The following is a 27,695-nucleotide window of genomic DNA, read 5'->3' as shown; positions in this document are numbered from 1 at the left end:
CATCTTGAAATGTCCTTAAAGGATTTTCCCGGACTAATGATGGTTTATCCTCGGGACAGTTCGGCAGTATTTGATTGACGGCTGTCAGTGCCGATGCGGCTGGAATCTGACAGCTCCCATTCATGTCAATGTAAAGCATTGTTGAGCGCTGGAGGTAGAGGAGGATCACGGCTGCAGCTCCCATCGGTTGGCACTTGCAAATATACCTCTTCTTTATGAGAACAAGAACTTTACTGCATGTATCTAAGACCCGTCCGGGGAAGCGTTGGGTGGGAGCTGAACGCGTTTCAGGCCCAGAATATATTCATTCCTTATTCATAGCTCAGCCCCGTCATTCTTCAAACACATCCAGCTACTCAGGTGTATCTTAAACTAGGCTAACCCTATGAAATCACTAGCCAGCAGTAAACCAAAACTCGAATAACTACATGCCAACCTGGGGAAGATCTTCACGGGTGATACTTGGTCAGCGGGGTGGGGCAAAATGGGTATGGTTTCTCCAAGGAATCGGCTTATATAAAAGGTCATGGCTACCAGCTAAATACCTTCAGTCCCCCTAGACAGTATTACAAGGGTTGTCTATCTACCCTCAGATACACCTTCAATAGTAGATGAGCGGAGGTCACCTGTTTGCCACTGGGCGAAGCTGGTGCAGCTCTGGCCAGGGTTGGTATTGCAGAAAAACTCTCATTGAATTCATTGGGCAGATCTGTACATCCACTTGGTGAACAGCTGATTGCCGGAGATCTAGGGTGGTGGACCAGCGCCAATCAACTATTGAGAACCTGTCCTGAGAATAGGTCATCAACAGTGTAAAGCTGGACAACCCCTTTAATAACAAACCCCTAAAGGCTCCTGCCCATGGATGGATATTTACTGCGGAGTACGCGTTGGCCATCTGCACCGCAGACCCGCAGCAAATAGCGCCTATAGCGTGCTATGGAGATCGATTCTTCCTGCACACTTGCAGAACCCAATTGCGGTTCCCGTAAGCGAAGGAAAAATTGCAGCATACTCCATTTTTCCATGAATTCCGATGGATGGCTTCCATTGAAATCAATGGAAGTCGTCCGATCCGCGGCCCTTCTGCAATCACATTGCAGGCGGCTAAGGGTGGTCTCACATCTGCGTTGAAACCTCCGTCACCGATGCGGCTACAAATATCAGTAGAGCATGCAGCGCTCTTTCTTCTGTCCCAAAACCGGGCAGCTGGGCGGAAAGCGGACCCCATTATAGTCAATTCGTCTCCATCTACACACAGAACCGAAAGTGGAGTCCCCAGCGGAGGTGTGAAAACCCCCCAAATTATTTTCAAACCCCACACCTTCTAAATATATTCATATCAATCTACATTTGTATCAATATATGATCCCAGAAGAGACCTTCTATATATATTCGGACCCCAGACCTCCAGACTTATATCAGACCCCAAACTCTTAACTTAATGCAGACCCCTTAACTATATTTACACCCCAGGCAAAAAAAAAATTCAGCCGCCCGACTAGACTCTTGTTCTTCTCTGGGCACCGCAGTACTGGGTCTTCATGCCACGCAGCATCAGGATATGGTGCCCTTCACCCACTACATCCTGACGTCACGACCCAGCATGGCGGTGCCCAGTGCAGGACAAGAGCCGAGATGTACCCCAACTTAGAAACCAATGGGCCTCTCTCCACTGTGTACGGCCCCAATCTCCAACCCCGATGGAAGAGCGATACAGAAACCTTGATTGTTCCAGGCATTGAAAGGGTTACTAAGCCTATTAGAGGTTAGGATCGCCCTGTAAACTTCACAATTGAGAGGCCCATTGGATTCTTACTTTGCATACCAGGTTGTGAAACTAGTGATGGTCTATCCTCAGGATAAGTCATTAGTAGTAGATTGACAGGTCCAGTTACCTGGGACCCCCTGACAGTCAGCTCTTTGCCAGGCTAGCATGCTTGTACACTGGGCTGATTTCTGCAAGAAAAAAGACAGCTCCATTCTTATTGTAGTGGGCAGGCTTGGTATTGCAGGCCAAGTTCACATTCATTAAAATGGGAACTTGGCCTGCAATACCAAGCCTGGCCGCTACAGTAAGAATAGAGCTGTCTGCTTCTTGCATAATTCAGTTCAGCACAAGAGTGCACCAACCCTATCTTAAGGATAGGACAATCCCTTTAGGATACACCTGAGTAGCTTGAAGTTGGTTGTGTTTTCAAAGGTAAGCTATGAGTAAGGACCATATATATTTGGCCAGACACATGTAAGCTACTCTCCAGTGATTCCCCTGTACATGTGTTAGATACATGGATTATAGCTCTTGTTTCTATAATGCAGAGCACAGTGCTATATATCACTACAAGAAACTGAAGCGTTAACCCTCCACTATCCTCATGCACTGCCATGATGTTCCAGGTGTGAAGACCAAATACTTAAGGAATTGTTTCCTGATGACGGCACTTGACTCTTTTGGGGATCTGCATCATTCCCCTTCAACAAAAATAATAGAATAATATAATAGAGGTAAAAGGGGTTTTCTGGTACTTGGACATTGATAACCTACCATTAGGATCGTCAGCCATATCAGATGCATAGGGGATTGAGCTGCTATACCAGGCACAGCCACTATGAAATGAACAGCACTGTGCCCGACAGGCAAGGAAGAGGCATCAGTGCTTGGCCGAGGGTCGTTGCCTGTTCAAACCGCTGATAAGCCGGTGTTCTAGGTGACAGGTCCCCACCGATCTGACATTAGTGTCCTATCCTAAGAGTAGATCATCGACATTCAAGTACCAGAAACTCCATTTAATTGGATTTTAGTGTACAGTGAGTACTGGGCGAGGCCTAAACAAGTCAACCCTGTCAGGTTTTAACAGCTAAAACTAAAGATAACAGCAGTCAAAGCCTAAAGAATTGAGACGTAACCACCTGTAACCCCAATAACTCCACCCAACCATGGCGTGCTGACGTGGGTTCAGAGATGTTTGGTGAGGCCCTCACACTGTAGGGTGATTCCAGCTACTCCTGAGCTACCTGTGGTGTACAGAGTACAAGACAGTTAAAAATCTGTAAAAAAAAAAATCACTATTTTTGTTAGAAAGGAAACTACTGCTGACCACCTTATTGCCACCTTACCCCCTCTAGTTAATGGGCCAGCAATGGGTCAACTAGAGTAGATCAGTTTGAGAATGCCTAAAAGGGCTCGCCCAGGGGGGCGAAATGCTTCCCCAGATCTGTGGTGTCGGACACCTTGATAGTAAATATGTTTTGGGGGGGGGGTAGTTTTAATTTTTTTTTACTTTTAATATTCAGTATTTTTTACAATAGAAAAACTTTTTTCACTTCTTTCTACCTTTTTTTAAAATTCCCCGAGGGGAATTAAACTGGTGATCATTTGATCGCTTATACCTTATACTGCAATACTTAAGCACTGGTATTTCTGAAGGAAATCTATTAAGACGTGCCGCAGGCATGTCTTAATAGATGAAAATATACGGCAGCCTTGAGAGATTTTACAAGGCCCCCAGCTGCCATAATACGGCACTCTGGGACTTCCCATTGGTGATTCAAATGCCAAACAGTCATGGTCGGCATGAACTTTGATCGTGGCTGTTTGAACTGGATGTCAGCTGTCATGGACTGAGTGTGAAGTGAGCTTGGCTTTTGAACCTACACCATATTAACCCCACACACATAGAATGTACATCTACGTCTTGTAGCACAATGGGATTAAGATTAGTAGTAGCCATTACCCTGCAATGACGCGCCCAGTAGAAACCCACCGCATGTGACCTGGTGCTAGAATCCTACTGGAAGTGGAAACTCAGATACCGCAGATCTGGATAAGGATTTCACCTGCCTGGACAACCCTTTTAAAACCTCCATGTGTCTCAGCCTACTAAGTGCGCCAATGAGCGAGAGTGGAATGATGGGAGGAACCGGAGTCGTCCTACAATTTCCATGTTTGAGGTGAAATAATGCAAATGAAGCTTAAAGTATAAATCTAAAGAGAAGATCCAGAAGGCATGCATGAGCTGAGAGTGAAGACAGGGCACCTAAGAAGTAATGGATACCTTGATGCAATGTCTGGGATTCTGCAGGTGGGATGGGAATCAGTGTGGTGGACATCAAACAGCGGGCAGTATAATGGAGGTGACAAAACGGAGGGAGCATGGGGAGGGAAAAACGAGACACGATAAAATGACAAGCAGCGGCAGACAATACATCGATGGCAGCCATTACTAAAGCAAACTCAACATTCCAGTTGGCGTAGTCACCGAACATCAAGCAACGTTGACCTCCGACACCTCACATCTGCATGCACTCACAATGACGTAACCATAAAGTAGCAAAAACCATTGTTGTAGCACATTTCTTAATAATACATTCCTACAGACAGCCGTGCATGGTACTTAGGAGAACAAAGGAGGAGGAACAAAAAAATCTTGGACTCTAAATCATCGGCTGTCACATAAATCGGACCCCTTGAACCACTCAAACAAAATGGCCGACCTCTTGTACTCCTCAGAGTAGAGGTTGCTATGGTGATGACAGTGGCAAAGCCATCTCCTAGGTCTTTGTTCTAGACCCTGACAAAAGCTTCAAAGGCTGCGCAAAGTAGATATACAGCCCGACGCGTTTCACTTTAGAGTTTAATTTCCTTTTGATCTGCACTCCTCCCGGTAGTTGACAAACAAGAAGGAAGCCTGACAATGGATCTGGAAGATAGGCGAGCCTCTCTAGCGTCCAAGGAGTTAACATAGCGCGTCTTCCACCTCTTCGTGAATGGGAAATCAACAAAACACATGGCTTGTGAATAAGTGTGCTCAATCACATTAGGAATTCACATTTTTTCAGGTTGGCGGTTATAAATAGAAGGAACTCTATTTCCCGCCCCCGTAATCCATGTATTTGTGCTCCGTAGGAAGCCAGAAAACCTGATAAGACTCACGAACATTTTACATGGAAGCTGTGAAGTTTGCGCAATTGCTGAGTAAATATGAGCCATTGTTACACCGCTGCGAGGAAGAGCGGAAGAGGAGCCGCGGCGGTTCAATGTTTATAGACAAACTGTGCCGAAATAGAGTTAATAATCATCAAGTAAATCAGCCGCCAGGGAGAAGGAGGCACTCGGCTATTTCACTTAGTCAACGGATATTTCCTACAAAACCATGTCTGGCCCACAGTGTTACCTCGGAAAAGGCAAAGACTGGATTAACAGAACGTAGACCACCAAACAATGGGACCTCCATCGGAGGGTTAGGGTTCCATTCAGATCTCGCTCCGTCCAGGATTCCCGTCATGGTGTCTGTCTAAAATCTCAAAAATGGGACCTGGATGGAGACTATCTCGGCCACTCAATAGGTCTTCGTTTCAGCAGGTTTCAAATTATTTGGGGTATTTTGGGTGGGAAAGTAAAGCACAATCCCCCATGCTGTGTAAACCTGCTGAAAAGAAGACTTACTGGTTTTGTTTCAGCAGGTTTTTTTGAAAAAGGTGGAGATAGGTTCCATCCAGCAGTCCATTGGGACTTTAAATGGACATCCTGATGGTGCTCTTAGACGGAGCCAAAAATGAGATCTGAAAGGAGCCTGACTGTGCCCTCATCGTACCTGAAGAGTATACAATTACCGTATATACCGCCGTATAAGACGACTGGGCGTATAAGACGACCCCCAACTTTTGCAGTTAAAATATAGAGTTTGAGATATACTCGCCATATAAGACTACCCCTCTTCCCACAGCGTGCACCAATCAGGTGGCTCTAATCAGCAGCGCTGCTTAACCTAAGCAGAAAGTGCTAATATGCGGTCCCTCCACTCCTGTCATCCAGCAACCTCTGATAACGTCCCGCCCGTCCCGCCCATCACAAGTTCCACAAAGACCCCGGGGAGACTCACCATCCAGTCAGCATCGCCTGCGCTTCCTTGCCGCAGTGTTTTCGCTCTCAGCGGGGCCCCACAGATCGGAGAGTCCAGCTGTCAAGAGACTACAGGCGAGGGGCGGGGATAAGGAGGCTGCCGGCGCACACAAGTCAGCAGAAGTCCTCCGCGGCAACATCAGGGGGGGCTGTCTGTCATTCTCGTGCCCGAGCCGGCTCCTTACAGCATGGTAAGTTCTGCCGTATGGCAACCGCAGATTCTACTGTAGCTTTTAGTACAGGAAGTTTTAGTACTCGCCGTATAAGACGACCCCCGACTTTTGCAAAGATTTTGCTGGGCTCAAAAGTCGTCTTATACGGCGGTATATACGGTAGTTGTCACTCCACAGTAAGGCATCTTGCTCATAGACATCTTAGACTTCTACGCACCAACGGAGTGGTTTGGGTTTTAGAAGGTTTTTTCTCATTGCAAGATGTCTAGAAATCAACTTGATTACTTGATTTCCAGAACTTCTGACCAGCCCTTCATGTGTTTTCATATAAGATGTAACTCTTGGAGACTAAGAAAGCAGAGAAAATGCATGGCCAACCACATAAGATGATAATAACCTTAACGATAGAGGGTTGACTGCTCACTCATCAGAAGGGTTTGGATTTATTTGGCCCTCCTTGGGAAGGTATAGAATCTTGCTTATGGACATCTTGGTCCTTGGACTCCTAGGCACCATTGGCACCTAAAAGAGTGCTACAGGACCTATTTCTGGGACCAAATAGTTGGTCAGTGCATGGCCAACCAGGTTAGAAAATGATAGCCTTAACTATAGAATGATATATAGGCTTTCATCTCATCTGAAGGATATACATCTAGTTGGTCCTCCAGGGAAGGTATCTTACACCATTCGCACCACATTGGATTTAGAAGGATAGCTTCATTGTATCAAGATCAATTAGTTCTAATCAACAGACACAATCGACATTTTCTCAAACGGCATCTAGTACTTGGACCAAGGAATCGGACACTGTATGGCCAACCATGTATGGCCAACTTTAGCTATAGAAGCTAACTGCGCACTCATTTTATCTGACGGGTTGATATTTAGTTGGTTTTTTGCTCCTAATTTCAGTCTTCTGACTCAGGGACGAATTCTTTGACCGTGATAGTGCATGGGGCCCCGTGTTAGGAGATGTTTATACCAATGATTCAGGCAGCATGAACCTAGTGACAGAATCCCTTTAAAGATGACTACTCTCTTGTTATGGAAGTCTCAGTTTGCAAATCAGATAATCCCTTTTTACCGGTGCATTCGATTTGGGCAAACTCTTTTTTGTTTGTCAGTCACCTGGGGAATTACTGGTTTTCATTGAAGAGATGGTATGGGGATTTATCTAGGCAATGCTCCATGGGAAAGAAGAATATGCAAATTAGCTTTCCTCAGACGGAAGAAAACTTTCTGATACCAGCCAAACCGAAGACACCGCCAAAAATGAAGACGTAGGTCTAGATGGACAGCACCGTTGCAGGGTTTTTACCTCTCCTCGGTACAAGCCGGGTTCTGGTTGGCTGGCTAAGATGTCTTAAATGCAGTTTCTGTGTCTGTGCCAGAAAATGAAAGAAGCGTCTTGCCATTGGGAGTCCCTGAAATCAGATACTTGTGACAGAAGAATCATGTTTGCTTTTGAAGCATAACAGGGCACTTATTGTTAGGACAACATGATGAAGTGAAGAGCCCACAGGCAAGTGAGGCATCTTATCGGAGAACGCTATCGCTTCTTGCAGAAATATGGAATCTTATCGTATCATGAGACATCCTTGGCAAATAACAATAATCTTTATATAGTGCCAATATATTCCGCAGCACGTTACAAATCAGAGGGAGCATGCACAGACACAATCAGACAGAAGTAAGCTAATAAACAGTATTGAACAATAGGCAGCCCTCCCGACTCTCTGGATGGGCAGAGAGGGACACTTATGGTCCATTGTGTGCCGGATGCATTTCCATCCATAGCTATATAGTTCTATGCAATTAATTTAAATATTAGCACAAAAATCATCAGAATCTAGACATTTTTATGACCCAACTTGCACCATATGATGGGATAATTTGCAAATTAGTGCTTCAAATACAGATAGGAACCGTACAGATAGTTTATGGCTTCATATGGAAAGCTTAATAATGCAAATCTATTTCCAAGGTCAAGAAGAGGGACATTCAAGGGCCAAAGAGAGAGAGCGGGACTTGGCTCAAAAATAGGGACTGTAGATCTAAGTATGAGGTCATCAACAGAGTGGAGAGCACGGGTAGGGAGGTAGACAGAGATGAGGGAGGTGATATAGGGTGGTGCAGCACTGAGGAGAGCTTCATGGATGAGAGTGCAGTGTGAAGACATCAGTGGAGCGAGTGGATAAAAAGTGAGCCTGGCAGCTGCAGTCAGGATTCATTGCAGAGGGCAACTAAAAGTTTTTGCTGTTTCTATAGTAAGAATAGGGTAGATTATGGAGATGTTTATAAGATGCAGGTAATATAAGAGTACAAGAGACTGCCTATACAAGGTAAAGAAAAGAACTGATTAAAATATGACCTCAAGACAGCGGGGGAGTACATGATGTTAGAGACAGAGGCAGAGATAATCACTGGCGATTTGCAGTAATGCCGGGTGATGTCAAGGGAGAAGTATATAACTGGGTGTCATCAGTATAGAGCTGGTATCATAAGCCAAAGCTGCTGACAGTTTGTTCTGCAGGGGCGGTGTAAATGGAAAAGAGGAGGGGCCTGAGGACCAAACCCTGAGGAACACCAACAGCAAGAGGAAGAGTCAGAAAATGATACATTGATTGAGCAGAGATTGATTGGAGATGAAGGCCAGATGCGAGATGGGTTGGTAAGTTACAACAGAGGACAAGTCAAGAGATAGTTTCTCTAGTAATGGGGATATGACAGCATGTTTAAAGGATGAGGGAAATATACCAAAAGAAACAGTAGTGAGGTGGCCAATGACACCCAGAGAGAGAGACCGGAGGAGGCGTGAAGGAATAGGCTAGCAGATGCAGGTAGTAGGGAGAGAAAAGGAAAAAGCCGGGAGACTTCTTTTGTTCTTGGGTAGTATGCCGAGAGTGCACTAGGGAAGGTGCAAGAAAAGAGGATCAAAGCTACTTTGGGATTGGGAGATTATTTCTTGCCAGATGTTGTCAATTTTCTCTTTGAAGTAAGTGGCCAGATCTTCGGCACTGAGATCAGCCATATGTAACTCTGTTTTAGAGCTAGGGACAGAGTGAAAAGAATCGTAGAGTTATTTTAGGTCATTGGACAGTGAGGTGAAATAGACTTGTCTGGGTGGGAAAGAGCAGAGTTGTAAGTTTTGAGCATGGACTTGTCATGAAGCAAATCTGCTGATATCGATGACATTCTCCACATGCGTTGAGCAAACCCAGTGCACTGCTGTAGAAAATGCGTTAGAGGTGTGCACCAAGGGTGCCGCGGCCTGCATTGGGGGGGCTGGAGTGTAGGTGGGGTTGCTTGGTCTGGGGCATTTCTGAAGGTTTCATTATAGAGGCCAGATTCAGGACAGGAGAGGGAAGAGATTGGGGATAGCAATGATTGCATAGTGTCTATACTTTACTTGTGTTCATGGCCTGTAAATGTGTGTGCAATAGATAGGTGGATGAATCCTGAGAGAGACAAGAATACATGATAGCAAAGGAAAGAAGGTTGTGGCCAGAGAGTAGAGAGAGGAGAGTCGGAAATACAACAGAGCTGGAAGAAGATCAAGTCAAGTTTATGGTCATGCCTGTGTATGGGAGAAGTGCTAAATTGTTAAAAGCCTAGGGAGGTGATTAGTGATGGAACATGAGAGACAGTCGGGAAGATTTATGGTCAATGAGGATGTTAGGTCATCCACAATGAGAGTTGTAACTTCACAAGATATAAAATGTGGAATCCAGGAGGTAAAGTGATCCAGGATCGGGAGCAAGTGAACCCGGGGGTCGTAGATGACTGCCACTCTCAGGGAGAATGGATGGAAGAGTCTGAGAGTGCAGACCTCAAAAGAGGGGAATGTGAGTGAGGGTACCGGTGGGGGGACCTGGAAAGTGCCTTGTGGTGTCAGACTGTTGAATCCAAGTTTCTGTAAGAGCTAGCAGGTTGAGAGACTTTGCAATGAAGTTGTTGTGAATGATGGGGAGATGCTGCAGTGAATGTTAACTAGATTTTCAGGACCTACTTGTAGAGTAGGCATTAAGTTACAGTTAGGAGAAACAGAAGGTGGACCAGTGTTAGGAGAAAGGTTCCAAGCAGCTAGTAAATGGAGAGGGTGAATAGATGAGGAATACCCCCTTAAAGGGCTTTTATGCAGGGCCATTTCAATACCCTAGTGGGCCCAGTGCATGGATATTAAAATGGCACCCCATTGACACTTTTAACAGTGACCTAAATTCTTCAAGAGGATTCATGCATGAATGGTAAGTATGAGAAATCCATAGCATAAATAACACTCTGGCCTGGTGACCCCCCAACACTAATTCAGAGACCATAATCCTTTCACATCTTTATTAGAGATGAGCGAACGTACTCGGATAGGCACTACTCGTCCGAGTAATGTGCCTTATCCGAGTACCTCCCCGCTCGTGCTGAAAGATTCGGGACGCGCTGCGGAGCGGGGAGCTGCAGGGGAGAGCGGGGAGGAACGGAGGGGAGATCTTTCTCTCCTTCTCTCCCGCCCGCTCTGCCCCGCTCCCCGCCACAACTCACCTGTCAGCAGCGGAGCGCCCCGAATCTTTCAGCACGAGTAGAGCGGTACTCGGATAAGGCACATTACTCGGACGAGTAGTGCCTATCCGAGTACGTTCGCTCATCTCTAATCTTTATCAGTGGACTATTTATTTATATCTCTACTCATCCCGTTCCGGTATGTATTTTTTAAGGGCAAATCAATCACATTATGTCTGTGCCCTGTCATATGTATGTGTGTATATATATGCATGCCTCTTCGGATCTACTCCATTATGCCTGAGGAAGAACCCTGACTAGGTTCGAAAGCTCGCTATAACATCCTGTATTTTTGTTAGCCATTAAAACGTATCATATGTACAAGATTACTTGGTTTATCTGGCTGAGAACAATCACATTTTAGTCACAATCAGGAAGTGGCCCCGGGTGGGCAGTGCCTCGTTCCTGTTACTGCAGGAGGCCTTTAGGTGTTGTCTGTCAGAAATCCCTCAGTGTTTAATGTTCCCTTCTTCTCTACCCAGCTAATATGTGTATGGACTAATCAGCTGACAGTGGGGTGTTTCCCCTAGCTGGCTAATCAGCAGCTGCGGATGTGTATTTGTTCCAGTCCCACCCCTACATGGGAGCCAGTTATTCTCTTGTCTACATGTTGTTCGGTCTTCTGTCTGTTTCCCTTCTGTTTGGATCCAGTTTTGTTGGACTTGTCAGTTCCCTCCATCTGATGGGTTGTCAGACGCCTGAACTCTGTTCGGTCTGCTACTTCTGTCCAAAGGCTCGTGGGCCGCCTGAACCTTCTGTCTGATGAACTCCTACTATGTTGACTGTCTGAACTACTTTCAGCCTGAGGTGTTGGGGAAGCAGCGGACTCCTCTCAGCTAAGTACTTGTATCCACTTATACTGTGTTACTATGTAATACAGTATAAGTGGCTACTATGTATAACTATTTCCTTCCGCATTAAATCTCTTCTATTTCCCCTGTCTATGGACAGACAGAGCTTCTCAGGTTCCTGATGTTCCTTGCTTTTAGGTGGGGTCTGCCACATCGAAGTTGGTTAGGGACAGCGTTCCCGTATTTCTGTTATGTGACATCTTGTTTTCCCTGCGTTGTAGTGATAGACTGTATGTCTCTATTGGTCATTTGTGGACATTGATTCCATCTTGGTCTGAAGCATCGGTGATGTCGATGACTTGCGCCCTACACAAACGTAACAATGAGTCTACTTTTCAAGAATAAAGCGAGTCTTGCGCCTTGGCCGTATCCGGTGATGCTGCTGAGCTCTATCCACGTGACTCTGTGGCTCTTGCCCTCCTCCTATAGTCCTAGTGTTGGCTCTCCAGCTAGTTTAGAAGATGAGGATATTTCTTAAATCTAGACAAAAGGAAGCCCTAAGCATCACCTACTACGGCGACCGCCGCTCCACCGCCGAGGGTTAAATGTGAGTCGCTATAAATCCCGGCGTAATAACTATCACAATCCTTTCCCATTAAAAAGCCATTTTGCGATGGCGCCCTCCCTCACATTTCTGGCATTGATTTTCTGGAGGGGGCAGAAATAACTCCTTAAATTAAACAATTGTTGGACAAATTAAATTCTGGAGGCCCTCGCAGGGAAGTGCTATTAATCGATGCCAACTTCTTGCTGTTTAATACACAAACGTATTCAAAGAAAAGAGGTTTTATTCTCTTGATTAGCAGCGAAACGGGAAAGCGAGCCGGAGGAAATTGATTAGGTCCGTGTGATGATCGCCGCGCTGCTTGTAATTAGAGGAATCAGGCAGATAGGACGGAGGAGCCGGGCTCGGATCTAATGGGATTTTTGTTTTGGTTTGATAACCCAAATGGGTTCCTTTATCAAGCTGGAACACAACGGGAAGGCAGCGATACACATAATATTGGCTGCGGATCTGGGCTGAACGCTCACTGGCGTCTACACAGGAGTTTGATTAAAGACGGTGTTACTTTATGACATCTCGGACCCGGTACAAGAAGAGGAATGAAAAATGGAACCTAATTAGAAATAATTTGTTATATTACCCAATTACAAGCCGCATTAACCAGCATGTCTCTGGTCTTTAGAGTTTGTTTTACTGATCACTAAATTCCTCCTTTTAATTACAGTAATCCTTAAAGCTCTGATTGGCTACAGTATCCCTATAGGACTTTACATATAGCGCCTCTTACAGTCTACAGTATAGCCTCATCCTTTAGTCTCCATTTATACCAATTCGGGACCCATGAAATATGTGAACTTCTTGTAGCCTGGATTCGACGACCCCATTGGGTAGTTAGAGACCTCCATCTAATAACGCCTTGGACCTGCTTTGGCCTTTAACCCTTTCCAATCCACTGTCTGACATCTAAAGACATTCTGATTGAAGGCTGTACAGCTTCCGATGTCGGAAGACGTCCGATAGGGTATTCTTACTGTATATTACTGGCTGATCTGTTGTCGGGGGCCTCTCCAGCATGTCCAATACCGCAGTACTAGCTCTAGCCAGCAGATGGCGCCATTGTATAATGGCAGAAAGAACCCCCACCCCCCACCCCCCCTAGAAAACCCTAAATTCAAAATTGGATTGCAAAGGGTTAACTCCGCAACAATTTCATAGATTTCGGCAGGTGTGGAAATCATTCTGCAGGAATACCGGCCCCTGTGGAGAGGAAGCTTTTTGTAGTCCCTGCAAATTAAATGGCGGTGCTGACATGTTCTGACCAGCTGACAGGAAGGGGTCAGCGAGTCATGCTGCTTGTACCAAATTCTGACTCCCATCAGCAACAGAAATCTGGCTCCATCTGACCAGGAGATGTTTTCCGGCTGCTCAGTGATAGATTTTTGATCTATTTTGCCCGCTGAAGTCTTGCCTTAGTGCTGCTCCGAAACGCAGCAGTGCTGGAACTGGTCGTCTGCTGTTTTTAGGCCATCTTTGCAACATTTAGACACATTAGCTGGAGCAGCAATGTTGGTTTCAGCTGCAATGTACTTGACGGTTCATCGTAATGATTCCTGACATCCTCCTTGCACCCTTTGGTCTATCAGTATATTATGCCCACAGGATCCCCTCTAGCTGGACGTTTTGCTTCGATAACACCATTCTTGGTATTTACCGTTACGTGAGAAAACCCCAGAAGGCTGGTGGTGTATGAAATCCTGGTCCGGCCAGTCTAGCACCGATGACCGGGTCTCGTTGGAACTGGCTCAGATCGCTGGATTTTTCCATCTAACATGGATTCACACTGAACATGGTCTGCAAAGAACCTTTCACCTGATGTAATGCTGCAGTCCGAGGTCCTGCCTCTAATTTCCATAAAGGGAATCTTCAATGGTGGAAAGGCCGGTGCCTCTAATAAAGTGTCCAATTTAGTGTGAATTGTCTACTCTCTAAAGCTAAGAGTCACATGGAGCTCCTGGGTTGGAGGACAACATTTTGCCAACTGTAACCCAATGTTTGATTAGATCTGGTGAATGGGTCTTATTACACAACGGTGTTATCCAACATATTGTAATAGGTATCCTGGTGGCACATGTGGGCAGGTATAGCTGCCTTCAGTCCACTGCAGGTCTACGAAAATTAAATGTGGCCGCTCCAAGAAGAAGTCTACTAGATAGAACTTTCATCTGTATCATCAACAGGAACATTCACCCAAGCCAATATCACATGATCAACCAATTCTGAAGGACGGGAGTTACAAACTCCATATCTGTCCCAGGAGATCATCTTCAGCTATCCAGCTAAGGAACCCATATTTAGTAGCTTAAATTGCTACTTAGTAAAGAGAATGACTCCTTGCAGGAGACAACCGTGCTCAGGTGCCGTGATCTTGGGTGGCCATAGCTTTGTAGATGTTTTCACAAACCCAGGCAACTTTACTATAGCAGATTTTGGTTGATCCCTTGGAAAGGTGGCCGTGTCGGGTCAAAACTCACTGATCTCTTCAGTAGGACTTTTTTCTATTAATGATCTTTGTCCACGGAGATTTTATGCATTGACAGAAATGGGCAAACCCCAAATAAAAAGGGATGTCCATATCAGGTTACTTATCAAAGGCCAGATGTCATATGTGGGGGTTTGTGCCCAGTGGACCTACCTGCTGCTGCAATGAAGGGGCCGTGATGCTCTTCCAGTTGAGGTGATTCTTGGATGTGATCATCACCAATTGCAAGAATGAAGAGGTTCCTCTTAACCCCTTAAGGACGCAGACCCACTTTTCTTATCATTTTTGTTTTTTCCTCCCCTCTTTATTTATCCGTCCTTATCGCGGTCTGAGCGCGTTTATTGCCGGACAAGTTGGATTTTTCAATGGTATTTTTGGAATAAAGTGGAGTGAAATGGTAAAAAATGAAATTCCGCCATCTTTGGGGGATCTTGTTTCTACGGTGTACACACCGCAGAAATAATGACATGATAGTAATCTATGGATCATCGCGATTGCCGCATTACCAAATGTATATAGTTTTGGTTTTTTTGCTGTACTACCGTCTTCTGGCCGCCATAACTTTTTATTTTTCCATCATTGTAGTTGCGTGAGGGCTCATTTTTGCTGGACGTCCTGTAGTTTTCATTGGTACCATTTTGGAGTACTTATGCCTTTATTTATAGCTTTTTATTACATTTTCTCTTGAAGACGGAGTGACCAATTCTGGCGTCGAGTATTTTTTTTTCTGATGACATTCACCATGGGGGTAAAAAATATGTTACTTTGATAGATTGGACTTTTATGGCCGTAGCGATACCAAATACGTTTTCAGGGGGTTTTTTATTTTATTTTTTTTATTATAAATATGGCACAAGGAGTGATTCTTAAACTTTTATTACTTTTTTTTTTTAATAATTACTAAAACTTTGAAAACTGATTTTTACTTTTTTTAGTCCCCACAGGAGAAAAGAACTTGTGATGATGTGATCACACCTGCAGTATGATGTAATGCAGTAGTATTACATCCGGCAGTACCATGCCACAGGCAGTCTGCAATAACAGCCTTGGGGGCTTTTCGAAGACCCCAGCTGCCATGGCAACCAAATGGCATCCCATGATCTAATTGCGGGGGGCTGTTAGGGACCCCCTAACTCGATCAGGGCATTTAAATGTCATTGACAGGATTGACGATGACTAGAGATGAGCGAGCACCAAAATGCTCGGGTGCTCGTTACTCGAGTCGAACTTTCCGCGATGCTCGCGAGTTCGTTTCGAGTAACGAACCCCATTGAAGTCAATGGGCGACTCGAGCATTTTTGTATATGACTGGTGCTCCGCTAAGGTTTTCATTTGTGAAAATCTTAGCAAATCACCAAAGTCATGTAAAAAACACAGAAATGGATAGGGCAGGCGAGGAGCTACATGCAGGGCTGCATTTCGGGCTCCAAGGTCTCACTATTAAGTCACAATAGTGGCAAGAGTGAGACCCCCCCCCCCCCCTCCCCGCACTGTCAGCATAACGATCGTTCTCCTCTGCCATAGCTGTAACAGCTGTGGCAGAGAAGAACGATGTTAGCCCATTGAATTCAATGGAGCCGGCAGTACAGCCGGCTCCATTGAAAGCAATGGGCTGCCGGCGAGCGCGGGATGAATTGTCGGGAAGGGCTTAAAAATATAAGCCCTTACCTGAAAAAGAAAGATTTTAGTGTAAAAAAGAATAAAAATGCAGGCATTCTCTTCAATAGAGCCGCTGCTGCTGCCGGCAACTCCATTGAAGACAATGGTCCGCTGGCACACCTGAATTCTTTTTCAGGGAAGGGCTTTACATATAAGCCATTCCCTGGAAATGAATTAAAAGTGATTTAAAAAACAAAAAAAATAGATACTCACCTCCCTTCAGCTGCTAGGGCACAGCAGCGTCTTCTCCTGCTGTCCCCTGCACTGTGGTGCTGAACTGCTGTTATTTAGCTGAGAGCTGCGCTGAGCCAATCAGAGGCAGCATTCACTCACCCTATTCATGAATTCATGAATGGGTGTGAGTGAGACCTGCCTTTGATTGGCTCAGCACTGAGCCAATCAGGGGCATGTCTGACTCACACCCCCTTCACACCCACTGCAGGACGGCCGCGCTGAACTCTGTCTGCCGGGACAAGGTGAGTATATATATATATTTTTTATTTTTACACATTTCTGGATGAATTGCAGGGAAGGGCTTATATATTTAAGCCCTTCCCGACAATTCATCCCGCGATCGCCGGCAGCTCATTGCATTCAGTGGAGTCGGCTGTATTGCCGGCTCCATTGAATTCAATGGACTAACATCGTTCTTCTCTGCCACAGCTGTTACAGCTGTGGCAGAGGAGAACGATCTTAATGCTGACATAATTTATTTTTTATTTTTACACATTTTAGGATGATTTTCAGGTAAGGGCTTATATTTTTAAGCCCTTCCCGAAAATTCATCCCGTGATCGCCGGCAGCCCATTGCTGTATTGCCGGCTCCATTGAATTCAATGGTCAGTGCTCGTTTAATCGAGACGAGTACCGCGTGGTGCTCGTCTCGAGTAACGAGCATCTCGAGCACCCTAATACTCGGACGAGCATCAAGCTCAGACCAATGTCTGACGATGACATAATAAAACCCGGCACTCTCATTGTACAGAGCGGGATCCCCCTCCATACAAACCCTGAATCCCTATTACGTAAATGTGCGTCCTGGAGCGTTAAGGGTTTAAGGGCTCTATAGCTGTCCAAACCTGTTATTAACGATGGAGCCAGGGGCCTCTCGAACATGTATGGAGGCAGCTCAACTTTGATGTTGGTGAAAGAAGAATCGGGGCTGTTGAATTTCAGTGCCCGGTCCTTTTGTTCTCTGGGAGGTAAGGCAGCATCAGAGCTGTCTAGCTGTGGCTTACCTCCCTAGACACATGAATGTTTGGCCGAGCTGAACATTTCTATGCATGGGGAGCAGATGGAAGAGCTATCAGATGAAGGATAGTTTGCTCAGCAGTTGTTGAAGGTGTATGGGGACCTTTAGCGTTGTGCCCCTTCATCTCTTGACTCTCGTGTCCTCATGCTTGTATTTGGAATCTCCCATTCATTGTGATAGGACTGATGAATGGGCACCTTGACCAGGGTTGTGGCCCTATAGTCCAAGGGGCACAGAGCCCATCCAATGATACCGTCTAACACGTCTTCAGAGGGACCTTCCCTTCAGTCATCATTTCATGTAACATCTCGAAAAGTCAATGAGAACAAATAGACGCCCGTGACTCAACCCGAAACGTGTCGGCCCGAGACCGGCGTATTTATGGGCCGTCCTATCAGAGGAGTCGGATCATATTTCAGCTTCGGCTCTTTTCCCTTTGTGTTGGTTCTTACGGCCGTTCTCTAAAATGTATTAAAAGGTATAAATTTCCGCGGCGCTAACTGCTTTAGATGTAAAAATGGATTTATCTTTACGAGCATGATAAACAAATGACGACTCGCGAACGCGCCGCGGCGAGCAGACGTCTGCGCTGCATCTTGTGTGAAAGGGATTCATGTCACTGCTTTATTTTTTCCACAAAAACACAATTATTGGAACAACTGTGATTTATTGCCGAATTCACACAATCTTATTATTTTCCCGTAATCGTCGTATTTTTTTCCCATTGTGCGGCTTTTTTCCGTAATTTTATTTAATATTGTTTATAGGGACCCTCGCCGACTTATCTCTATTTGCCATACAGCTGGCAGCAATCTTTTGTTCCCTGCATGCAGCCATTCCAACTTCTATCCCTAAGCCATAGTAGGCCTACTTACAGGTTTTTTTTCAGGCGCCTCATGCATTTTTAATGGGGTTTTTATAAGCATTTTAAATGGTGTTTTTTTTTATTTGGTAACATTTACTATAAAAGATTCATTTTTTTATCGCATTTTTTCAGGTCCGAGAGACAAAATATGGGAAAATGCCAGAAAAAAAGAAAACACCATACCTTGAGCAGCCGTCTTTTGAAAAAGCTTGAAACACTAAAAATGCTCAGATGCAACAAAAACACCCCAAACCAAAAATCTTTGCACTACAGAATTTAACCCTTGATGACCAAGAATGTATATGCCCTTGGTCTGCGCTGTAAGTAATGGAGTTCCTTCATATCCAGCAGTTGTCAGCTGCTTCATAAGGCTGACAGCCAGCTGCGACAGCCATAAGTGCAGATAGCTCTGATCGCGGCTGGTTCACTACTTAGATGACGTCATCAATGCCGACTGCAACATCTAACCACGTTGGGAAGGGGCCCTCTGGTTCCTTAATACCCCTCCTGTGCCATGGCAGCCTGGGGTCTACAGGAGGCACCCATGCCTTCCATTGATTCTAGCCTATTAAGTCATGCCTGTGGCAGGGTTTAATAGGCTGCCATTCAAAGTGTGATATGCTGCAATACAAAAGTATTAAAATATATTGTGATCTAACGATGGCAAGTTCAACTTGTTGACTATTCTATACTCCAAATACAGCAGAAATGAACTGAACCTTCGTCTAATGGACACCAAAGTGGCATCCATTTGACTAATGTCAGTGAATGGTTCCATTTAGGGCTTCAGTCTCAATGCCACTTTTGGCACCTGTGATGAACCCTGAGACCATTAAAAAATGGTCAAAAATGCTGTGTGAGAATTGAACCTTAGGGATATGGATGCAATACAGCCAGGCCTTCTGACTTTTGTGAGAAACTTGGCACAACCTTGCCCTATTTGATTGCCCATTTATTTGACTGGGTGCCATGTAATACTATTTATTTGTGTAATTAGGTAATTAATGGACTGGTCTAGCTCCCTCATATCCCACATCGCTGTACAGTCTCGGCCTCAGTGGGGATCCCAATCTATATCAGGCATAGAAACTAGAATCAATTCTAGTTGGAAGCTAATTAACCTAACAGCATGGGGTGACTTTGGAGTGGGAGGAAACTAGGGAACTTGTTGAGGTGGTAAAATAGGACAACCCCTTCATTGGAAAAGGAAATCAAGAATAAACTGCTTCCATGGTAATGACTTTATCTCACATCTACGCAGTTCTAAACCCTCCAGAAACTGTCCAACTAGTAGAGCCTCGGTTCTTGCTTCAGTTTCCCCTACTGGTTCCACCAGCAGGACACCTCTGTGAAAACAGTTGCAGGTGTGTTCACATTAAAAGATTACTTGGCTCAAAAGAGGACTCGAATTTCATGAGTAATTACCATAACTGAAGCCGACTGACATCCAGAAATAGCAGAGCTCCTAAAAATAGTCCCTGAATTTAGCTGCATGCGTAGTATCAGCTTGACCTAGACAAATAGTCATCAAATACCAAAGCATGGACACACCTTGGATGAGCTAGAGCAAAAGTCACTGTGTGTTGGGGTACTTTAGCACAGGGCGACTGTCGGGCACTTGAGCTTGAACACCTGACGGCCTTCCCAATGATTATGGCTTCTGTGCTTTTACATAGGCGTGATGATCGTTTACTGAATGGAGGTGGAGCGTGCCGGAGGTCTCTTCCGGCCGCTGTAGTCCTACGTAGATTTATTGGTGATTGAGGGTGATCAATGAGTGGAACAGGTGGCCACGGGAGGAGGGGAGTTCTCCTTCAATTGAAGTCTTCAAACAAAGGCTGGACAGACATCTGTCTGGGATGATTTAGTCATCCTGCACTGAGCAGGGGGTTGGACCCGAGGACCCTGGAGGACCCGATGACCCTGGAGGTCCCTTCCAACTCTACCATTCTATGTGATTTTCTATATGTCCTCTATATTGTATTTTGGAAACCATGGTAACATTTAGAGTAAACCTTTCCAGCTTATTGACGATGTATTTTCGATGGGGTCTATCTAGAACAATGGGTTATTTAGTACATTTACTGTGTACCTAAGACAGACTATCTATGGGTCTTACTGTTTGCTTGGCTGGCTTGTGACTTCTCCAAGTACCTGGCCAGAATATGGAGATGAGCCAACACAGATGAGTTAGGATGAATGAAGAATAGAATGTCTATGTGCACGTAGTGTAGGCATGCAGATGATCTCTGTTAACAGTGCATAAGATGGGCTTGAGAGCAGACGTGACTCCTGCCTCGAAGGAAATCAAAGGCTTTCCCCGTCTGATGTGTCGGCTCAGATGTAGAGAAGATTATATCTAATTGGTGATGCATTCTCTTATGTTTTACTAAGTCTATATTCATTGTAGAACTCCTACAGAAAAAGACTGTAATTGTATAATTGTAACACTGTCTGAAATATCTTTTCCTGACTTGGTAAAACAGTCGCCCACATCTACGTAGAGTGAACAGGCAGTCATTCATAGATGAAGCACTGCCTGTTATCATGCGCCGATAGTCACTTAGATTTTAGGTGAACTAAAAAACAAGCAACTCTGACAAATGAGCAGTTCTCAGTCACTCGCCCTGTCGGGCCCCGTGTTTACACTCGGTGACAGTAGCTCATAATCGCTCTCTTGGTCAATCATTAGTCCATGTAAAAGTACCCTTGCTAGCTCTTCAGATCGTAGGGGGGTTTCCTGAATGCATCCTTTCTCTATGATGCTAGAAAAAATGTAAAAAGGTGCTCCACAGAGCAGAAACGTTGAAAGTAATCATAGATATGTACTAGCCAATGGGCAATGACCGGCGCAACTCTTGGGAAGGGCGTTTGACAGCTACAGCCACTCTCAGCGTAGATCAGTAGGATGTCTCCACTAAGACACAGATGAATGAGAGGAAAAGCAGGAGATGTTCTGGGACTGCTGGTATAAAACATGGAATCTCCAAGGGTAGAGAATAAAATCTTTAATAGGCTACGCGTTTCAGTAACCTAACGAAGCAGTCTGTTTGACATCGAAACATGTAGCCTATTAAACAGTTAATTCCCTTCCGTTGGCGTTCCATCTTCTATAGCAGCATAGCTGGAATATCTTCTGCATTTCCTCTAATTCATCTCTCTCTGTGATGACTATATGCCCAATCGCACATATAAAAGAGGGGTCAATGAGGTAAGACAACTTTATGTCTACACATTGTCCTAGAGCAGAAATCCCCATACACCTTACTGTTAGACGAACAACGGTTTGTCTGACAGCTGTTTCCACCGGCTCCCCCATACACAAGAATGTTCATGTGTTTATAGAGTTTAGTCGTAGCTAGACGCAGGCGCTGGCTTATCTCCTGGGGAACAAAAGGATGGAGCATTGATCTTTATTCCTCCAATATCATCTCTTGGGTGAACGTTGAGCCACCCCCATACACATTGGAGTCATCCAACTCCGCCGTCATCGGTAGATGCGGACAACTAAACTCTAATGTGTGTGGGCGCCTTAAAGCGACCCTCCAATTTCCAAACAGAATTCTGTTCCAACACAGGAGGTAGATATTACCTGCAGTTGTTGTTCTCTGCTGTCCCTCTGACCTGGTGGTTCTGTCCCCTGCTTGTTGGCATCCAAGTTGGCCAACGTAATCTTCAGACTACGTCATCTCCACCAGTGCACTTATACCTGCTCTCTAATTGGTCAGAGCTGCTCATGTGATCAGTGCTGGCCAATGAGAGAGCAGTTAAAAAATGACTGGATGAAAACAGGGCCTGAAACTGGCAGATCGGAGGAGTAGCAGAGAATAATGTAGCTAATACACCCCTTGCCCCCTCCAGTCCCGGGACAGAATTTTGCCCCAATAACAGAGAGCCCCTTAAAAGCTGCCCATACATAATATTTAATAAGATCCAGTAACTATCTAACGTCTATTCAGTGGGTATTTCTTATGCTATCTCCAATGGCGGACCGGTAGTTGTAGGGAAAAATCGGGCAACTTTGATTTCCACATGTCTGATTCCTTGCTCTGCTGGAGGACTGACACCAACGTAATCCCCTCTTTCATCAGTGAAATAATTAGCGATAGCTGTGGGCCACACCGCCATCCCTCACACTGCTATCTCATGTGTTTGGCCAACTTTTGGACATCTGCTGATAATCTTCAAAGTTCTTATTGGTCCCAAGAGCCGTCGTTGGGAGGATGCCATGTGTTTCAAGATAAAAACACCAGTTTGAGTGAAAGTCGTTTCATGCAGATCTGCCACGGTAAGGCCTCCGAATCGCTTGTGTAGAGCGGCGTCAAATTACTGAACAGATGAAAATGATCACCGCCATCTATTCCAGGAGTCAAATATTGGATCTGAGCGTGACATATTCACGACTAATTAACACGTGCAATTAAATAATTATTTAATAAGCCGGTGTTTAACGTCTCCATCGGCGCCACAACACTTTGCCGAAATATTTCTTTCCTGATCTTTCCGTAACCTCCGATGATAAGACTGTTTGTAAACTTATGAATATTCAGGGAGATTGCTCATTCACACTCCCTATCTTTTGATGCTTTGTTTGGCTAACGATGGCAGTATAATTAGTTTAAAAAGAGATAATGAGAAAGAATGATAATTACCAGGCAACATTAGAATTAAACGGATCAGGAGAAATTAGAACTGGCTTCATCCAAGTGCAGGATGCAGATGACTGAGAAGCTGCTTCACAAAAATGCTGATTTTTTGGATTTGGTTGTCAATCGGGAATCGAGAAGGAGGGGAGCCGGGAGTTGAACATCTCTTTCTTGAGCGTTGCTTGAGTCTTGGGTTTTTTTTTTTGAGGGGGGGTATCAAATCTTTATCATTTTTCTGAGAGAATAGAAAAAAGCTGATGGAAATCAGTAATGGGAAGAAGGACTCTGAGAGGAGGAGGAGGGAGAGATAAATAGAAAGCGGAAGCTGGCCAAGAGATAAAGGACAGACTGGGAATAGAGCGTTGCATAACCGAAAAGGTCTGACCTTGTACCTGTGATAAGACTCTGAAGCAGAAAGCAACCAGGGATTACGCGATTGTCTGGGATCTGTCGCTACACGGATTTTATCCTGTCCTCTTGTATTCTTATTTTAATTTTTCATCCCCCTCGTTGGTGCCGGAGCGAGGTTCAGCCTTTATTTTGTCTGGAAGCTAAGGAAAATTTGAAGTCTTTTCAACCGAGAGAGAACTGAAAAAGGCTCTTCTCATGTTGGATATCAGTAGGAATGCAAGGTTAGAAAGATGATCAGCGATGGTCATCGGAAAGGTCTGAATGGCTAGAGACAGCTAGTGGGGCATTGCAGATACATTGATGATGATTACCACCATGGGTGTTCTTGGGGAAGTCATTCCCAGCCGGCTACGGAGGAGCATCAGCAAAACATTTCTCACCTTAAGGTCCATTCAGTTGGGCATATTCTTCACCGACATGACCCCTTTTTGGCCTACAAAGCTATTCACTTGGGCAAGTTTGCACAAAATTGCAGCATGTCCTGTTCTGGTTCATAGAATAGATGAAAATTAGGCATGTAGCATCCACTGCCAACGGGCATGGATGTGTGTCCGTCTGCTATCGAATGGGAGCCGCACTTGAGAATCTTGGGTAGAACTTGCATACTGCCATTTGAATGTGGCCTTGGAGATCCACAGACCTAACCAGATTTAAGTAACCTTAATTGGGAAATACCAGGATTTCACAAGTCCTACATAAGGCTAATTAAAAGGGTAGTCCAGGCTCTTTCCACCTGGTGCCTATCCAATTAGTAGTTGATGGACGGGGGACTACTGCTTGGGATCCCCATCCATCAGATGATCATCCGGTCCGCTGTTCAGTGCATTGGGCCATACTTTGCCATCAGCAGAAAAGTGAGGAAGTGGGAGAGCCGGCTTAACTCCTATTGAAATCAATGGGACCGCCACGCTGCTATTCAATTTTCTGCGCAGGACAGGATAGTAGCACCAACAGGAACAGGAAGTGGAATAGTAGCGTAGTGTTTCCATTGCTTTAACTCCCACATCCCCCCCCCCCCACCCCCCTGTCCACTGATCAAAACCTCCGGCCCACTGCACTGGACAGTAAGCCAGACAATCAGCATATGGATGGGGGTCCCGAGCATCGGACCCCTTTCATTAACTACTGATGGCCTATCCTAGGGATAAGCAATCAGTTGAAAAGAGACCAGACAACCTTTTAAGCAAGAATCAGGTTGCGTCTTGGGAAATAATGATCTCCAGGATATTCACACCTCTTAAAAAAATCTAAGGGGCGTCACAGACCTTCACAATTCAAACTTATCCGGGGGTCCAAAAATGGTCAAGAGTTTGCAGATGTTTTGCTGCCTTAAAGGAGTTTGTTCCAAGATCTAGAGTTACTGTATGCCTTTCACACCGGATAGGGAATAACTGTATGATTGGTAGGGGTCCAACCACTGAGAATGGGGATCCTGATGGTTACCGCATGAAAGAAGTGGAGGCAAGGCATGCACTCGCCTCTCCATTCACTTTAATGACAGCTCCGGAAATTACAAAGTACGAGCACTTAACAATCGCCAGTGCTGCCACTGAAATAGATGGGTGGCTAAACACAAAGGGTGGAACTCCCTAGTTAGAACTTGGTTTAGTGAAAATCCGGAGGTCCACACCGCCATGGACTTTGCAATGTAGCATGATGCAGAAGCGGACAGCCCACACTTTAAGTATGATGCAAATAAATCTTGAGAATTTATTGGAAAGGCTCCCAAAATATAAAATAGAAGTCGAAGCAATTTTACGGGCCGGAGCCCTTCGTCAAACACCAACCTTTACTTCATACATCGGGAGCATTTCCAATAAAATCTCAAGATTTCTTAACATTCTACTCAAAGGGTGCATTGAAATGAATGGATGAGGGAACGTATGTGCACCCTCCACTCCGTTCATACCGGGACTGTCAGGACCTCCATTCGCCAACGGGGTCCTGTTGGGTTGGACCCACTGATCACCCTTGTGGATAGGGGATAATGTTAGATCTTTTTACAACCCCTTTAAGTTGGACATACAGTTGAAGTAACTATCAGCTGAATGTTTGGCCAACAGACATTTTCCTCGACTCCACCATAAACATGTGCATTTAGCATTTAGGGGAGTAAATCATTGACAGGACCGGTGGCTTATCATGCTCAGAAATAATGGGTCAACATGCCAACCTCTGCCAACAGGGAAGAGTGAGGAGTCCCTCGTGTACATTAGATACATATACAGCAATCGCTAACATGACCGACACATTGTGGTAACTGGATTTACAGCGCTGTAACTCCTTGTAGCTTAGTATAGTAATACATTAAGTGTCCCAGTTTCTAGTTGGCCAATTCTGCTTAAATTAGGTACGGCACTCTTTAGTCTAATGTGTTTGGGCTCCATGAGTGTAGAAGAGACATCTGTCCACTCATAGTCACATTGAATTAATATACTGGCAAAACCATTCAAGGCAAATTAAAAAATACGCTTGTTTCTTTAAAAAAATTCATCAGGCCTTCAAGCCAAAACAAGTTAACGAGGTGCTTGAGGGTATCTGAGGGGGTTTTGGGACTAGAATCCTGAATGAAGGCACTCAAGAAAAGATCCGATCTACTTAGGTGGATGTGAAGTTGAAGGCCCTCTGGTCCGCAACCTTAAAAGTTGGACTAGTGACCATAGAGACAGTGAGTACATAACACCGGTCCGTGTTCCTGAAGTCAGTGTGGGCCATCGGCTTGACTCTTTCTAGGCGCACATCTCCTATTCATCTCCTCCTACGCATGCGACTCCCAGAGAGACGAATGGTAGATGAATGCCAAAAGAGACTAGCCGCTGACTTTTCCGGAGGACACCATAGGAATAGGGAACTAGGTGAGAATGAAACACAGCGCCCATCACCTAATCTATACGCACCATAACTTAGTTAATGGTTGCTGACCGGTTCCCTTTAGCCAACTTGCCTGAGTGGTCCTACAGGTTGACGTCTTAGAAGAGCCAAGAAGAGCCAACCAACTTGCCTGAGTGGTCCTACAGGTTGACGTCTTAGAAGAGCCAAGAACAGGAACCTAGGATTTCATTTGCTGTCCTCCATAGGGACTGGTCATCTGATGTGACAGCACTAGTGACATCAACATCGAAGGATGGAAAATAACTACTCTCTGATTAAATGGCTTCCAAACTATCACCATCTTGTAACCATGACCATGCGTGAGGTCCTGAAGCCCATCTCCATGCAGGATGAAGGCTTCAACACATATATATGATGGCTAATAAAAGCAAACAAATAAGAGGAACGCTCTCAACCATGCATGGTGTCCATCTGGAAGGTTGATTAGCACAGCTGAGTTTGCTCTTACCATTGACGTCCAGCTTGTATTCTGCTGTATATTCCCCCAGGAGGTTTGCTACTTGGCACATGTAGGTGCCGCTGTCACTTTTGTTGAGGTTTTGAAACACCAGGCTGTTGTGATCGGTGACAACTGTCGTTGGCAGCTCGCCGTGCTTGCGCAGCCAGGTATATTTGACCGGTCTGGAAGAGGATAAAAGCATTAATTACAAGTTGTGACTCAAGTAAAACAACCAGAACATCATCCGGTAGACGAGCTTTAAGCCTAGTGAGTGGTGGTACCATCCAGCCATAACTGCTTCTTCACGTTTTCTTGGACCTCAGTATTTCCTATAACCGTTTAAGAATCTATGCAGAAGGGACTTTGCCTGAGCAATCGGGATAAGCCATCGAACAGGACAGCGCAGTAGAGTCGCATTCCTGATCTCAGATAAGCCAAGATCGGTAGTGATTCCTGCCCTACAGAAACGTAAGTGAGGCCAGCCTTAGTTAAACAGCTGGGTATGTACACTAATAGAGACAACTCATTAGCAGGCCTGCTATAGGAGGGAACATTAAGAATACGGGCATTGAACTTTCTGTAATTTTGGGCATTTGAACCCGATTCAAGGACTGTGCAAGTTAAATTACCAGTGCACAAGTAAATGCACAGTAAGACTGCTAGGATAGTGTTCACAAAAGTGAAGTGCTGTGTTCCATCAATTATAGTTCTTCAAGACAGTATTGTGAAGTTTCGGGTGTTATTGTCATTGACTATAAAGTGGTTTGTTTTTTTGTACTGTGCATAAAGTTGTTAAACCTAGGATTTAGTCAGCCGTAATTAACAGTTGGAAAACCGACGATAGAAGCTGAATTACTACTTGCTATTACTCCATTCTAAAAATAAATATAGGATAGTTTTTAGCATCGTTTGCCTCATTGTATCCACAATCTGTGCTGTGATACATCACCCCTGACACCAACATGCACAACCCCTTTCAGATTGCAGAGGCCGGGGTGATGAGTGCC

At 45.0% G+C, this 27,695-nt stretch overlaps 1 protein-coding gene across 3 annotated transcripts in view; it reads right to left on the bottom strand.

Annotated features, from left to right (window-relative positions):
- The window catches only part of CADM3 (cell adhesion molecule 3), a 425,295-nt gene that overhangs the window by 6,677 nt on the left and 390,923 nt on the right, over positions 1-27,695 (bottom strand). For 2 of the 3 annotated variants that reach the window (XM_066609218.1, XM_066609219.1), the window contains exon 7: positions 26,698-26,870. In XM_066609218.1, coding sequence (XP_066465315.1) covers positions 26,698-26,870 — 173 coding nt within the window. Of the gene's footprint in view, positions 1-4,055; positions 4,077-26,697; positions 26,871-27,695 lie in introns of all 3 variants that reach the window. The other variant, XM_066609217.1, reaches the window with a different exon arrangement.

The sequence above is a fragment of the Eleutherodactylus coqui genome, chromosome 6 (assembly GCF_035609145.1).
Source record: "Eleutherodactylus coqui strain aEleCoq1 chromosome 6, aEleCoq1.hap1, whole genome shotgun sequence".
Taxonomy (NCBI): domain Eukaryota; kingdom Metazoa; phylum Chordata; class Amphibia; order Anura; family Eleutherodactylidae; genus Eleutherodactylus; species Eleutherodactylus coqui.
The sequence above is the reverse complement of the archived record's forward strand: the minus strand, read 5'-3'. Positions and strand labels throughout refer to the sequence as shown.